The following is a 16,818-nucleotide window of genomic DNA, read 5'->3' as shown; positions in this document are numbered from 1 at the left end:
GTGTGGAGGTGGTGATGAAGCGAGAAAAGGAGAGAGAGAGAGAAAGGGTTGATGAGAGATGGGGAACGTATGATAATTTAGTAAACTTTTTAAAATACCAAAACAACCCTTTTCATTCTCTGAAAAGTCTCGTACCAGCCACATATATATACTGAAGAGGAAAAAGAGCCCCACTAGAATTTAAACATAGTCTGTTTTTAGCCTTTTTTTCTCTTAAATCTTCCCAACCATTCTGGCCTCACTGGTTGGTCAATTATATTTATACATATAGTACATCTCACACGTCAGAAAAAGCAAGATTTCTTTTTGGTTATTACTATTTACTAGATTACCTGTTTAGAACTTATTTGGTTTCGACATATAAAGCAAACTACTTATTACTATTTCCTAGTTTACTATTTACTTACTATTTTATAAAAAGAAATCAGATCGTGTCTGCTTATACATAAGGGTGGAATTCGAGTCAAGCTTGGCTCACTAATTACATGAGCTTTAAATTGAGCTCGAACTCGCTCATATAGTTAAACAAGTGAGTTCGAGCCGATCTTAAACGAGCCAAGCCCAAACTGAACCCAAACCGCTCGGTTATTTTACAATATAAATATGTTATTTGAGCTAAACGAGCCGAACTTCATCAAACTCATTTGTTATACGAGTTTTAATTTGAACTCGAGCTCGGCTCATATAGTAAACAAGCGAGCTCGAGCCGAACTTAAACGAACCAAACCCAAACCGAGCTCCGAGCCCTCAACTCAAATTCAACCCTTACTTATACACGAAATTTTTAACCATGGATTTCATTGCAATGCTGACCAAAAAATGTAAAATTTCACTTTCTAATTAACTTTTTATCATATTATGTCCCACTTGGATGGACCACTACTAGTCACTTTGGCATAGTACACTGAAGGAGATGTAGCATGGTGGGAAAAAAAATGATTTACAGTCTTTTTAGTTCTATAGTTGGGAGCTCAATTTAATTGGAACAACATGGCCATTTTGTTGAAAACAACATAACTACCGCATAATATTAGTATGACAAAAGCAGAATGGTCTTATGAGTCATGATCCTCAATCGATTGAGAAAATTTTGGTCAATAGTCATGCGCTAAGGACTAAAGCGCCTCCTAAACATCTATCCACAATGCCATCTACTCAATTTTGAAAATTTGATTAAGACCAGTTGACAGTTAGCACTTTAGTTGTTTACTTATATAATTGCAACTAATTAGTACATCTATTTTATTTTTTTCCTCAAATATTCCATTATTTTCTCCTTTATTATCAAATAATTCCAAATTAAGAAGATTGCAAAAAATCAAGGGCATCAAAATAATAATAATAATAATAAATAAATTGAGAGAGGAAGAAAATGAAATAACTAACACATAGAAAATTTTAAAAGAGACTATGAGAAAGATTGCTCGTGGATCTCACTCATCCACAATTAAAAAATTAATAAAAAAAAATGAATACGATGAGAAGGTTTTAACAAAGTAGATTTCACTAGAGAGTTCATACTTCATGAATAATTATAATCTAGAAAATTAAACAAAAAAAAAAAATAGGAAGTATAATGTATAAATAAATAATATAAAACAAAATAATATAAAAAGGAGAAATGACAAACCGACAATGAAAAACAAAAGTGCATTTTATTAATTTATTTTATTTTTATGATGCATATTTCCATATTTTGATCTCAATCTCTACTACTAGTATATCTATAATGATCGTGACCTCTTAAATTCATCCGGGACTTTTTCTGACGCATAATATTTTGATGAATAATAAAAGTAGATGATTAGCTATTTATTAATGAGGACTACTTTGTCTTTTTATGTGTTTATAAATTTTCAGTACCGATATTGTCCTTAAATAAAACAATTGCTTAACACCTTTAAATAGGGCCAATCAGTCTTTTCATGTGGGAGTATATTAGAAAACCAAATCCACGCCATTCTCATTTGTACGCATTACTATTAATGTCATTTAATTAGCAATAATTGTTTTATTTAATAAGAGGTTCAGAAATGGAAAAGTCTAATTAGAGAATAAGAACCGATTCTTTTCCATTCTCTCTGACTTTTGAGTTTTGTTGGGGTCTGGTTTTTGCATGCTTGGGTAAGTGGTTGTTCTTCATTCTTCTCTTTGTTTATTTTCTTTGTCTGCTACTTTTAATTAGAAACCAAATAAAGGTGGTCCTCTCCGTCCGTACTCTCTCTGCAATGTTCTCTTTGCTTCCTAATCTGAACTTTTGTCCCGCAAAGAAGATCTACATTAGATGCCACATACTCTACTTTATTTGCTTCTCTTTCTTTCACACTGGCTATTTGCTTTATTCTAATCCTGCTTATCGATGGCATGTTTTCGTCCTTTGTGTTTGTTTTTGGTTTTGAAGCTTCTAATAATGATTACTTTCTGTTCATTTGTTGTTTTTCAGGACAAGAACGTTGTCATTTTTGCTCTCCCTGTAAGTTTTTATCCTCATTTTTAGTTCTTTCCTGTTTGGTTTTTGTGTTTATGTGATTAGTTTAGTTTTGTCTTTAATTGGAATATGATATTTAGTCTTAGAGCAGTGAGTGTCCTTGAGATGTATAGTAGTACAATCTCAGGGTCTTCCCAGTGGGAGAGTTGTTGGGTGGATGTTGTGACAATGTCGGCGAGGCAATCGTCTCAATTTGAAATAAATATACAAATAAATACAATTTGCTGTAATGACTTGTGTACGTTTACTAAGAATTTGTAAACTGCTTTTTAGATTTTCTAGAGATGGCACTACAGTTTGGAATGATTATGATGTTTGCTTGTGCATTCCCGCTCACGTTCTGCCTTGCTGCCTTGGTACAATTTGTTAAATCTTTTTATTGAGTTATATTTCAGCTTGTATCCTTTTCAAAAATAGAAAAAAAAAGTAGAATTCTTCATTTTCCTTCTATTTTCTAAACTGAAAGACAAGATTGAGAACGAGTCTCAAAAGAGGAGTGAGAAAAATGAAATGGGATGTAAGTTTGATGATGAGGGATTGAAGAGTAGTAATTCAGTTACTCACAAATTATGTTGGTATGGCATGATTTACAGTTAAATGAAGTGATTTTTCGTTTTTCTTTTTCATCAGGTGGACATGTCAAGGATGTCTCTTTCACTTTAGGACTTCAAGTAGGTCTGGCTTTCCTTATTGCTGCTACCAAGAATCAATTCACCAAGATGATGGAGCTACGTTCAGAGATGGAAACACTTATATAAGAAGTTAAGGATGAAAGACATAGAAAGGATGCAACCGTTAAGAACTATCTTTATCTATCTGTTGCATATTTTAATTGCGCTCATTTGTTTCATATAACTTATACCAAGTCCAAACAGAGAATCTTATACTGTTTCTACTTCTATAGTTCTATAGAAATGAGTTGCTACGGCTACCACAAGGGGGGTATATCTTTCTTTTTCTGACTTAAGTGTGCATGCGCCCTTTTGTAAAAAGTTTGAAGGTTTCCATGCAAACTTATGGAACAAAACTAAATTAAGGTAATATGGAGTTCGGATTGAACATATCTTCCCTTTTTAAAGCTTATATTGGTGTCGAACGAGATAAGATTCTTTAAATTGAATACTGGAGCTAAACTTCCATCGATCGGGTTAGGCACATGGCAAGCTGAACCTGGTGTTGTTGGTAACGGCCATCAATTACCATCAAGGTATCATTTTTTTTTTAATATTTTGCCGCGCGTGGTCGATGTAACTTAGCTTGAAAGACTTTTTTTCTCTTTCAAAGCAGGCTGGCTATCGACATATAGACTGTGCTCAAGCTTATAACAATGAGAAGGAGGTAATGATTTCGCTCTTCACATTACGAATTTTATACTCTCTCAAGCTAATAGGTTTTCCAATATATCTACCTTACTTTCTTACACTATATAAACACATGCTACTCCAAAACAAAAGCCAAGACTTCGATCAGTCACATTATATTTGTAATACTGTAAAGTGGAATTGATGTTCCTTCAGTTCCTTCAGGTCCATAGTTTGCTAGGAAGGGGTATTTTTCGATATAATCTTTTGTTGGTCTTTAATTTTCCCTTTAAAGCGAAAGACCTGCCTTTATCTCCTTCATATTATATTAGCAAAAGTCCACATTGTCAAACATTTCTATTGGGTGGCCTGATGTGGTTTTTCTTTGGAATTTCCCCGCTTTTTGTACTCATAGCCAAACTTGCCTTATGAATATGGTTTTGTTTCTGAATTTGGTGTTTTCTTATTATTACAACTATGCAGTCGATACAAACTCTGAAGAAGACATCCCAAGAATACTCAACTGCCTGAAGAAGACATCCGAAGAATACTCAACTACCTGTTTACGAGCAGTAGCACTTATGGTCGTCTTTGTCTTATCTTGACTTCTTCTCTATTGGTGTTTAGGTAATTGTAAAGATTATAGTACATAGCTTGGTTAATTAATTGTATTATGTGGTAAGGCCAATTTGCCTCTCTTTTGGTTGTTCTTTATTAATATCTCACTATTTTCATTGTCGATTTCAACGAATATCATTATCTATCAAGGTAAATTTGTTATAGAGACTCTCTTCATTGCAGCTGATTTTGTTATGGAATTTGCACCTTTACTTACAAACCTTCTTCAAGTATCATGACTCAAAGGCAATGTTGCCTATATCCAAGCTTCAAAGTTCAAGTCATCATTTTTATTCTTTGTCTTATGATATGTGTAACATTTTGCAGTCTTTGGAGCATGCTTGTGTTTGTTTGGCTCAAATAATCGAGGCACTTGCATCATCACCGAGAAATTAGATGAACTCTGCAATCTCGGTCTGGTTGAGCAAGCTGCCTATTTGGTTTACAATCACTAATTCAGGAGGTGGTCGGGCATCTCTCAAAGAGCCCTACATACACGGTATATGCAAATTCAAATATTTGTATTAATTACTCAATTAGTAGACATTGTCGCGACGCTTCGGTCTGCAGTTGTCGAAATAGTTAGGCGCTTTAATTTCATATATATTTTCTAGGTTTCACACTCCGCATAAACTGTTTAAAGAATAACATACTTATCTTGGGTTCATGACAATATTGGTTGATTTTTCATTTTGCTTCTTTTTTGAATGCACGCGATTTTCCTCGGAAATTTGTCAATTGTAGATCTAAATCAGTATTCAATTACTTTGTATAAATATCTTTAATGGATGGATCACAAGTTCTCCTTGAAGTGACATGAACACTTTCAAGGATATATGTATATACCCTACTGACGATTAAGAAGAGAAGTGGTGGTGAAGGGTATATTATCATTGGTTCCCTTAACTCCTTGATTTATTGCTCAAGTTGTGGCTACGATAGAAAATTAGATAAGAGTATGACTATATATCTTCCTAGCTTTATAAATCATATCATTTTCGACCAACTATAGTTGCAACTTATTATTTACGTTGATATCAAAGTTGGTGGAATTGTTTTATCTATAGGTGTCAATATTTGACATAGCACACCGGTTTTGCATGCTTGGCCCTGTGAGAAGGATAATATTTCGCAAACCATTGAGAGTAGCAAGGTTATTATTTAATGTTATTTCCGTTTTAGGATTCTATTTCGGTTTTTTGCAAGACTATTATTATTGAATATGACATGGGGAATGTTCTAAACACAAAAGATCCAACTTTACGAGATCTTAACATGCTAAAAGAACTCCCTGGTTTGGCCATTGTTGGTGCACTTAGTAGCGTCAATAATTTTGCTCCATGAGTAGTATGTTCATTAGTACGTTATCATTGTAATTTGGAAATTTGTTGAGGTTTGAACAACATATCAAGAACTTTAAATTTTAAGATTTGGAACCTAATAAAGGAATAAAATCAGTGACGGAGTGCAGCATATGTTCTTTCTTGCTATCTATGTTTAGGTATATATTTCACGTGCCATTTGGTAAATTTTTCTTTAGCTTTTCTTCTCTTTCAATCATGTTTTCGATTCATGCATTTTTTGTCTCAAGAGCCACACGAAGCTAACGTGTGCCCATTGTACCTAAGCATGCCTGCCCGCGCATAATGACTTGCCCCCATTGGTTGAACCATTTCCAAATATTTGGAAAGATATCGTTGACGCCCATTCAAAGGTTAAGCTCCTTTCTGTCACTTACATTTATCGTCACTTAATTACATTACATTTGTAGTTGCTCAGGCTTTATAATATTTCATGCAGATCACTATGTCAAGCCTATAATGCGACGATGCCCCTCTTTTTCTATTTATTCAAAAATCAATATCGATGATGTTGTTATCACTGATCCTACAAAAATGTATCCAAAATGTGCTTCTTAGAAATGCTTATGAAAAGTTTTTGACTTCTTATTTGTTACTGATCTTCCTTTCCATATTTTATATACTTATATGATCTTAGATCTTTGATCTTGATAACAAATGAATTGTCTTTTTCTAATTTCTACCGTGCTAGGCTTAAAATTAATAATCAACAGTATTCAGATTCTTACTTTTGCAAGGTTCGTTTTTTTCTTGGGTAATAACCAATAACCAATATAGAGTATATGTGGATTCTATTGATTAATTTATCCTGAAGTGCATGGTGGCAAATTCCATATCCTATATTTGGTTGTCTATTACTCTTTTTTTTTGGGCTAAGTCAACAATTTTAATTTTATAAATAAAAGGGGGTGGGGGGACTGTGAAGTACTGAAGTCTGGGGAATTGACGTGCTTTATACCATAGCACTTTTAAGTGTTCAAAACCTCAAAACATTGCCAAACTAATAGACACTACAACAATGATCTTAGTCAATAAAATTAAAGTAGTTAGTATCAAGTGATTCCCACTTTCTAATGGTCTTCCTTCAACTGAATCAACCGTCATAGTTGGTGCACTACCCCCATACATAGCTGCTCCATTTGCTGCCATGTTATTGATGTCGTTTAGCTTTGTCTTCTTCCATCTATTACAACCACTTGCTTATGACACTGATTTCTTTGTTTATATTTTCTTTCCTCACCAACTTTGGAACGTGAACTGTTCTCTCATCGAGTTAAGGCTACATAGAAATGATTGGATATGATTGGTGTAAACATCAACGCTCCATTGGTACTACTGTAGGAATGGTGTCAACGCTTCATTTATAATATAATGCATAATTGTTTACAGGATGAAGAGATGTATTACAGGAATGTTCGAAATGAATGAAGAACTAATTTTAAAATTACACTATCGAATCTTTTAGCCTCGCTGTTGGTCCATGCTAAAGTGTGGAGAACTTGACTAAAAGGGTTGATCTGCATAGCTTTGGTGAATGAAAGATCAAAGATGGTTTTGAACACATCAGTTGCTGAAACTTCTAATTCTTATTTCGGACACAAATGGATGGCGAGATGGAGCTCAATGTCCGTTCTTTTTCTCTTTTGTTCTCAGTGCATATGAAGATACAAATTATTGTCTTCTACGTTGACATACTTTCTAATTAATCGATGTGACTTTTAATTATTTTTTCCAAGATGTTCAGACTTCAGAGAAACATAGATGTTATTGAAATATATTCAAATTGAAATATCACTGCTATATTCTGTTTTATTGATTGTTTTTTAATAACTTATCCCGATTTCTCACTCAATTTTCTCCAAGTTCAACCAATTTTATTTATCAAATGCATATTTTAGCACATCTTGGCAAGTGAAGACGTGCGCACGTACACTTTTGCTAGTTTATATAGATATACAAACCACCATTGAAAGGAGGTGTCCTAAAGAGACATCTTAATTCAGCTTGACAAACTTACTGCGTCCCATAACAAAATTAGTTTAGAAGAGAAATAATACGTTAAAAAAAAAATGGAATGATATAATTGAGTGGATAAAAATCTTACTTCTTTCAACTTCTTTTTAACCGAAATTCTTTCCCACAACACACGACACCTTGAGGCGTATTGTGACTCCATGAATCTCTTGTCGGGTGTCTCAATTTCTGCAGTACGTACAAAACCATAGTGGTCTAAATATATCGTTCGAAATTCTAAATTAAGACGGTACCATATAAGTCCCTCATCAAATAAGGGAAATTCTGAATACAAAAGCGATAGTGCCAATTTGAAATGGTCATGGTCGACAGGAGGGATGAAATACATCACCATGCGGAAAGCGACAGTGCTCACATTGATGTTGTACCTGCTTTGTTCTCTTTGAACCATCGTGTGTGTTTTTTTGAATTCCAAAGTGAACATTCGACGCATGTTAAACATAATATTAACCGTCATCAACATTCAACCGACCAATTTTACCTTCCTCTATCAAAGTCACAGAGTAAAGAAAAATTCCAATCCATTATCAGTCAAAGCATAAAGCGTTATGGAGTTTTCGCGGTATATATTGAGAATTCATGATGTAATCGAATCGTAGGATTAGTTTGAATTATACTCATACTCTTGTAGTATAGCGACATGCCGGCTTCATAGTGAGGTATGCAAATCTCTAGGAGAGTAACCATTTTTATAGATGACTAGGGTATGCCCGTGCCGTACGGCACTGATAGAGTCGCCTGCGACGCTAACTTTGAAGAAGTAGCCTAAACTTGAACACACCCCCCTCTCCCGTTTTGATTCTATTATACTGGCTATTGTTCCATTTATGGTCAAGAATGATTATTAGGTTGAGAAACTTCGACATCACACTAACTTGAACCACCTAAGGGGTAATTTGGATAGAACCTCCCCATTATTTTATGACTTTCCAATGTTTTGGATCATGTTAAAAGGTCAAAGACAATTCTCATTCAATAAATCCGGTAGTGATTTGCACGATGTTCTAGACTCATTCATCTAAATGGACTTAAACATAGAAGAACACCAATTAAACCAAATGAAATAAGAACAATATGAGAAACATATAAATAATCGGACTCCCACAAGTGGTTTGAATGAGGACATCAAAACAATACCAAAAGAGCACTCACAAAAAAGTACGCCAAGTACAAAAAAGTAGCGAAAGTACTGACATAAACATTGTTGACAATCATAAAACGCCAATGTCAAGGTCATTATCATAAATCCCAAGCCTTAAGGAAACTTCATCGAAGAAGTATGTAATTATCTATTTTAAATTAGTTAAATAGAGTGAGTAGGAAATACTATATATAATGAAGGGAAGAAGAAATTGACAATTTAGAAGTGAAACAATGAATCGATTGTATTCACCTATAGACTCTTTTTTAAGTTTTGGAACAAGCAAATATGTAACTTCCAAAACTCAAACAATTACAAACCTATGACACGTGGTTTTATAGTAAAATTTTGACAAAGATCTCCTCTCAGATTTTTTGACATTTCATAAATATAAACCCTGTCATAACCTGAAAACCACAATCATATATTTCTCATTGGTTAATCCAGTTACTTAACCGCTCTCGACGGATGACATGAGCAAATCAAATAATTGGCTTACAAAATGAGAGAGAGCACTTCAACATTATGACTTAGTACGCCAAAGTATTTGAATGTCCCGACTAATGCCAGATCATCAAAGCACCTCGTACAAAGTCATTACCGAAAACACAAGTAAAATACATACATTTGAGTCCCATAACTATCAAAAGGTCTACACACCCTTAACAAATGATATTTACAATGTATACATATACCATATTTCCTAAAGTTTCCATTGGGGTAGTTCCATAAACGCGACTTTCTGTAACAACACTAATAAATGAAAGAACAAACAATAGCCACCGAAATGCTACCTGCACTAAAATACCTATAAAAGCAGCAGAACCAAATCAAAGCTCAAATCAATCAAAACTAATACTTTTCGACAAACCCAAAACCAAAAAATAGAACCCTTAATAAATAAGCAAATAAATACCTATAACAACACCAGGAAGAAGCTCGGACTAAACCTTTACATAGAAGAAAACAAATAATTCATCTCTGGCTAAACGATTTTAAAACGAACTGAATCTTTACATGGAAAATCAAAGAGATTGAGTTATAAGAGAAGAGATGTTACCTGTTTCACTTGACTTGAGAATCAACAGAGATCACTAAGTTATAGTGATTGGCCAAGGTCCCATCACCACGTTCACGGATGAAAAAATTAAACAACACAATAAGTAGAGAAAGACCAGGGAAGGAAAAATGAAAAAATGAAAAGGAAAATACCTGAGAATCAGCAGAGATCACTAAGTTTGAAGATATGAGAATTGAAATTTCCTCGTTCAGCTAAATACCATATAAACAGACGTCACCATTTAGTAGGAATTGAAATAGATTTGTATAGAACTATATATTCAGGTGTTGTAAGATCAAAAAGAAGAAATTAGGGGGAAAAAAACTAACCAAGGTTCGCAAAAAGTTCTTCAACGCAATACTGACAAAATGTAATTACACACCAATTCGCAAAACCTACATAATTTGAACGAAGCAAATTAACCAAGTAAGAGCAAATACAAATGTATCAATTTGATGACTATAAATTCAATGAGTAACTACTCAACACGTGACTATAAATGAAAAGAACTTACGGATTATAGTAAGACTTCTGGGTAAACAAAGTTTGGGGTGTGACTTTCCGAATTTGGAGGAGGAGAATACTCGATTCTCGTTCAAGAAGTGCACCTTGATAGTCGCGACATATAATTGACCGTGGCTGAAAACTTCAAGGCGGGGGTCAATCCCCACATACTTCACCGATTGTCCTTGTGACTTATTTATAGTCATTGCATAAGCAACACGCGATTGAAACCGCCTTCTTGTCATATGAAAAGGAAAATCGAAGACGACGGTGACAAAGATATTCTTGGAATAAATGCATGATTGCCCGCTTTTCACCACCAAAATTCTTAAAAAGAACGTGGAGGTTGACAGTGGACCACCATCAATCGGGTTCCATTGCATAATCCATCTTTGGGAGCAATATTTCGCAACAACATTATAGGACAACCAACTTTTAGGTTGAGACGAAACGGTGGTAGACCAATTTGGATCAAGTGAGTTTAGGTACTCATTTGGGTATTGATTAATATTGGTGGATTCGTTGCATCCTCGTCACAAATTTTGTCCGCAGCTAGAAAGAGAAAGTACTTTCCCCACAACATATTTAAAGTCTGCTGCATTAATATCATTGACATCATCATTGCGTCGCGAGATAGAATTGTGCGCCGCTTAAATATTCGGTGTAACTGCGGGTAGGTTGATTTAGGCGAGGATATGTAGTAGAAATGAGATCCTGAAGATTTGCACATCGATGAATTGTTGATGGTAGTTCAACTGTCTCGTTTGGGTCACTTCCTATCTAATTAACCAGAAAATAGTAATGAATATTAGTACGAATAAAAATAGTACAAAGAATGATGTAAATGAATATCAATATTAAGCAAAAGTACAAAGAAAAATACACAGTTTGGTACCTCCATTAAGAAATTTGCGAACGCAATATTTGCAGAGTTTCCATTTTCCAATCGCATGTTTTGGGCAAGAGTTAGAACATGAATGTGACTCCAGAGGAAGGAAGACCGCAAGGAAGCACACACAATCTGTTCTCGAACCCCTTTGGGTATAACTGGAAGGCATTGACGGAAGTCACCACCAAGTACAACTGTTAATCCACCAAAAGGTTTATTATTGTCGAAGTATCCCGGCGTGTCGATCAATCAATCCTCCACACAAAACTTATTTTGCATTGGGACTTCATCCCAAATAATAAGTTTAGCTTCCCTGAATAATTCGGCATGCATTGAATTCTTACTAAACCCACAAACAGAGGTATCAAGAATATCTAGTGGGATGCGAAAGGTCGAATGAGCAGTACGACCGCCAACCAATAGTAATGAAGCTATTCCAGATGAAGCGACCATAATAACAATATGCCCCTCAGCACGACACGTAGCAGCGATTGTGTTGTAAACAAAAGTTTTGCCTGTTCCTGCTGCTCCATTCAAAAAGAAGAGTTTCCCTAGATTTTGGGAAACAGAATCTATCACTGTTTGATATGAAAAGCGTTGCTCTGCATTTAGGAGAACCCTGTTGCCATGTGCTTTTGCATTTTGAGGATTAAACTGAAATTGTCGCTGGTCCCATATGAGTCGGTTTGCAACAACTAAGTTCCATCTTGTAGTTAATGAGGCAAATGCATTAGAGGGAAATTAGCCGCTGATTTACCCTCGACTCTATCAAAATCTCATTTAAGAGAAATAAACCATAATCTTGCACTTCAACAGGGGTAGGTTCTGGAATGTTGAACATTGTGCAAAGCTTATGTGGAAGGTCATCACATATATTTTCCCAAAAATCATTCCACAATGTTTGGGGTTGCAAAGGATTGCACTCTGCGAGAATAACACAAAATAGTCGGCGAAGATGATATCCAACCGCATGATCAAGCTTCCCCAGAGACATTGCACCCATTCGCTGTCATCTTCTAGAAGTCCACGTGCAACACATGCATCTTTAAAAGTTGGAAGGGGAGGACCATTACCAATCCTTTTCAGATCATCAAATGATTGAGGTCCTTTTACAACGGTTAGAAGTAAACGTAGGTAAAATCGCTCACCGGAATTAGGACTGGCGAAATACATTCTACCAATAGCAAATTTTCCCTCTCGTATCCTTCTTGTCCAAGTCTGAGATTGCTTGTTCCATACATAGTATTCGGGGAACTCTTGATAAGTGAGGCTTCTTGCTCTTAAATCTGATGCACAACAATCAAAGAAGGCAAATAAAGTTGACTTTTGGTGCTCGCCCTTGATAGTATATCATGTATTGGTTCATCGCCTTTATAAACTACGCATTTCCAGGGAGATGAAGCCAAGCGCCTAACCGGTGGGAATCTCCTCATGTAGATGGAAACTTAATAATCTCCAAACCGCTTCCGGTGGGCCAATGTATCTCGCGATCCAAGTATTGTTGGATCTCATCCAACTCATTCAACACTATTGTTGTCATGTCATGCCCTTTAAATATATACTTGTGAATGTATTTAACACAACGGATCCCAAACAAACTTCGACATTAATATGGCGGTTGAACATCTTAGAAAGATAAGGATTATAAGGAACAACATCCCCTGTTATCAACTGTATGTCCCCTCATTAATATATGATCTACCGTTGTCACGACGACGGTAGATAGGATATCCATCTTTATCCATGGTGGTAGCATCTGCAAAAGTCCGGGATAGTGATGCTTGCATCTACCATTTACCATGCACGGAGAGTTAGGATTATTTAGTCCACATGGACCATGAACCATACATGTGAGGACGGTCCGAAATAACTCAGTTTGGTTTTACGGATCGAAAACTCTGCACATACAATGCGATCAACTTGAGCAGTGTATCACGGATCTTGTCGAAATGTCGAAGATATATAAGTGCATGCATATGGGGCAACCCGCATTTCGAACTCAATGGTGTAGACATGTGCAACGGCGCATACCAAGCACACCTTTCTTTTTAATTTCCTTCATCAAGGCCCTTCGCTTTAGTTCAAAGACACGGGCCACGACCTCCTCGGTCGATGAGTTGCGATTTGGTGCTCGGACAATGCCCAAACAACTTCGGCCCTAGTCGGATTTGTCATTGTGAGAAATATATCGATGCTTATTGTAACGCAGTGATGGCCATTGAATCCTGAAAAATTTCAACATGTGCCTAGGGTCGCCGACACAAGATGCTTTGGTAAGACCACTTTCGCCTTCCAATCTGGTTTTGGGTCGAAAAGCTTCAATTTAACATCGATGATACCTTGATAAAGTTCAGCCCGAAGCTTGTCTTGTTGTAACCTATAATATCTCATTTTGTTCGTTCCATCACCACCATCCATCCACCAAAAACTTTTGAAACAGTTTGTGCCACGTAAAGATTGCGGGAATATTCTCCGTATTCAAATATCCGATAAGAGTAGAAATCCATCCGTGTCAATCGGTCATTAGTATTTGAACGCCTCATATCAGGTGACCACCCAAGCTCTCCGTAAGGAAACATTAGCACATAATGCAAAGGCAAGTAAGTTGGATGACATTCACTGATCTGCATGAATTCTTGCCCTCCTTTAAGATATATCACAATATCCCTCATATTATTACGCTCACTGCCATCCCCAGGTAAAATGACAGCAATCTCATCTGCGGGTTGGCAAGTTGTAACGACGTCATCTCTAGTAGCACCGTAATGCAAATAAGCGGTACATTGAAGTTCTCACCATGTTGAAGAGAGGCAGATCTAAGAACATCGTATGCATGGCGAAAAAGTAGCGAGAAACAATTATACTTTGGCATAGTTGCATGAATTATCTTGAAACATCCGTGTTCAAATGGGGATTACGGTTGACGATATATCAATGCAAAGACTGGGATCATATATGTAAAGTTGAGTAAAGTTGGCTGCCGCCCGATGTCGAGAATTAGAGATCCAAATTCTATGACGAACCGACCATGTATAGTAAAAGGCCTTGGACCTCGTCCGGAAAGACACGCTCATTTCCTCCAAGGCTTGTAAATGCAAAAGCTTGGTTGTATTGTCTCATGTACTTCGAAATGACTTTGAGTTGCGATCATTTCCATCATATAAAGCTTTAAGAATTTTGGAGGTAATGGCCGTAGTGGAGGCAATTTGACTTTCCCTTGCAAACAACAAGTCCCCGAATCGAGGGCGGATAATGATGAATCTTTTAGTCGCTCATCCATCCAATGGAGTGCACTACAAAATGGACAATCAACATCCATTCTCCCCAACGAGTGTCTTCCTTGTTCAATCGGATGGTTAGAAACAATATTGTCAACTTCGCCTTCATCATCACTTATGTCAAAGATTATTAGCATAAATTGGACGGTCAAAACCATTATTGTGAACCTCCTCACAATATTGTGCGGGATCCCCAAATGGTTGTTGTCTACAAGAGAAATAATTGTATATATTTAGACAAAGGTGCCATTTTTTGTTATTCCAATTTCAATAAGTGTGAAGAAGTATACCGCTAATTTCGGTTAGTTGAGTTGATGATGATCTGAAGCCGCATGCATTTGTCGAATGTGATATTGGATGGACAAAAGATGAGGTAGAAGACCTGCAGATTCTGGCGTCTTTAGAAAAACTTGTGATGTTAGGTAGGATCTTATGGTAACCAAACCACAAAGAACCAAGAGAAAGATGTAATAAACCACGCATACTAACCTTGCATTTTGGTGAGACGGTGTTGGTACAAAGTTCTCATTGGTTGAATGTGGAATTGCATGAGGTAAGGATGAGGAAGCAGAAGAGATACATGTACTGCAATGAAACTTGCACAAGTGAGTTATATTAGATTTTGATTAAGGAAAACTACTAAGTGAAGTACTCACGTGTTGTTTTGAGCCGATGAATCAGCATGGGTACTTGATGTGACACGTTCTTCGGGGAGCATAAATAGCCTTACGGGATTAAGGAATGATAAAGATTTCCGAAGAGACTCTGAAGAAGAAAGACGTCGGTATGGTGTTGCATGAGGTGTAACTGGACTATTATGTGTTTGATGCTTGTCAGCTTGAAGTGGAGTTTGTGGAAGTGAATGAGAACCATTCAATGTTGAACCTTGTGCACCTTGGATGGTGAAGTTTGTGCTGCCAATTAGTTTAGTGCTCCTCTCTCTTTCCCTTCGAGCACGCTGTCCTAGTATTCTATTTGTTATCTGCACCTAATTATAAGTATAATCAACCGAATAGATTGGGAGAAAGAGGAATGCATGGATAATAGCAAAGATGGCAATTAGTATTAAAATTAGAAAACACGAAATGTAAAGATATGAAGAAAGTAGTGAAAGGTAATAAGTGATCGAAGACTCAAAGGCAAATTATAAATGAATAGATGGATGACCACATGCAACACAATTGGTGGGTAAATATTATACATATAAGCAGGCATTAAATGGAAGTTATTAAATAGTAGTGAATTTACTACAATTATAGTGTACAAAAACACCTTTTGGACAATGCATGAGCAATCATAGTATTATTTTAATTAAAGCTCATCTTACATGAGAACCGGATGGCGGGAGAAGTGTTTGAAGTGGAGTCTGTGGAAGTGAAGGAGAGCCATTCAATGTTGAACCCATTAGTTGGTGGTCAATGACATGACGTGTGACTACTTGTGCACCTTGGATGGTGAAGTTTGAGTTGCCAATTAGTTTAGTGCTCCTTTCTCTTTCCCTTCGAGCACGCTGTCCTAGCATTCTATTTGTTATCTGCACCTAATTATAAGTATAATCAACCGAATAGCAAATATGGCAGTTAGTATTAGTGGAATGTAAATATATGAATAAAGTAGTCAAGGATAATAAGTGATCGAAGACCCAAAAACAAAAGCAAATTATAAATGAATAGATGGATAACCACATGCAACACAGTTAGTGGGTAAATAGTATACATATAAGCAGGCATTAAATTGCAGTGAATTTACTACAATTATAGTGTACAAAAACACCTTTTGGACAATGCATGAGCAATTATAGCATTACATTTTAATTAAAGCTCATCTTACATGAGAACCGGATGGCGGGAGATGAGATAGAGAAACACTATCCGATGGCGCCATTTATTTATAAAGCAAAAGAAGAAATAAGACAATGCAATATACATAAGCAACAGTGTAGAAAAATAAATAAGGCAATGCAACTTAGCATAAGACAATGCAAGTAAGAAATACCTGGAAGCCAAGAGGCGGTTGAAGATTGAGCCTATCTTGGGGGGCAACAAAGACATGTTTGTTTTGGTTTGAAGGTTCCTTAAAGGAGTCTATAGGGCGTTTTCCTTTGTCAAGAATTGGTTGCGTAGGAAGCTATAAATATTTGAAAG

General features: G+C 36.1%; 1 protein-coding gene and 1 long non-coding RNA gene across 3 annotated transcripts; one reads left to right on the top strand and one right to left on the bottom strand.

Annotated features, from left to right (window-relative positions):
• Positions 1-1,812: 1,812 nt before the first annotated feature.
• LOC147506857 (uncharacterized) lies at positions 1,813-7,568 on the top strand. Of its 2 annotated transcripts, XR_015193998.1 has the most exons (10): positions 1,813-2,124; positions 2,444-2,473; positions 2,762-2,844; positions 3,119-3,525; positions 3,641-3,695; positions 3,776-3,826; positions 4,273-4,416; positions 4,735-4,906; positions 6,001-6,121; positions 7,234-7,568. It is a non-coding gene; the product is annotated as an uncharacterized LOC147506857 (long non-coding RNA). The 2 variants fall into 2 exon arrangements; XR_015193997.1 differs by lacking the exons at positions 3,119-3,525; positions 3,641-3,695; positions 3,776-3,826; ... (2 more) ...; positions 6,001-6,121; positions 7,234-7,568 and adding an exon at positions 2,955-3,112.
• Positions 7,569-9,903: 2,335 nt separating this feature from the next.
• LOC147506856 (uncharacterized) lies at positions 9,904-16,546 on the bottom strand. Its single transcript, XM_086604281.1, has 6 exons — positions 16,505-16,546; positions 16,002-16,214; positions 15,569-15,662; positions 10,333-10,398; positions 10,156-10,215; positions 9,904-10,037 (listed from the first exon to the last, which is right to left on the bottom strand). Exons 2-5 carry the CDS (start codon positions 16,194-16,196, stop codon positions 10,163-10,165), a joined length of 408 nt encoding a protein of 135 aa, XP_086460407.1. The 5' UTR covers positions 16,197-16,214; positions 16,505-16,546; the 3' UTR covers positions 9,904-10,037; positions 10,156-10,162.
• Between the last annotated feature and the right edge of the window lie 272 nt (positions 16,547-16,818).

Source organism: Coptis chinensis, chromosome 4 (genome assembly GCF_015680905.1).
Source record: "Coptis chinensis isolate HL-2020 chromosome 4, ASM1568090v1, whole genome shotgun sequence".
In the NCBI taxonomy this organism is placed as follows: Eukaryota; Viridiplantae; Streptophyta; class Magnoliopsida; order Ranunculales; family Ranunculaceae; genus Coptis; species Coptis chinensis.
This window is presented reverse-complemented; position numbering and strand designations above follow the sequence as displayed.

Bases quoted from the DNA above. Each gene is read 5' to 3' on its own strand.
- LOC147506856 (XM_086604281.1), bottom strand. From the start codon at position 16,196: ATGCTAGGACAGCGTGCTCGAAGGGAAAGAGAAAGGAGCACTAAACTA. The intron at 15,663-16,001 runs GTAAGATGAGCT...ACTTATAATTAG, and splicing joins TCCCGCCATCCGGTTCTCAT to GTGCAGATAACAAATAGAAT. The intron at 10,399-15,568 runs GTGCACAAGGTT...CAAATTATGTAG, and splicing joins CACAAACTTCACCATCCAAG to GTTTTGCGAATTGGTGTGTA.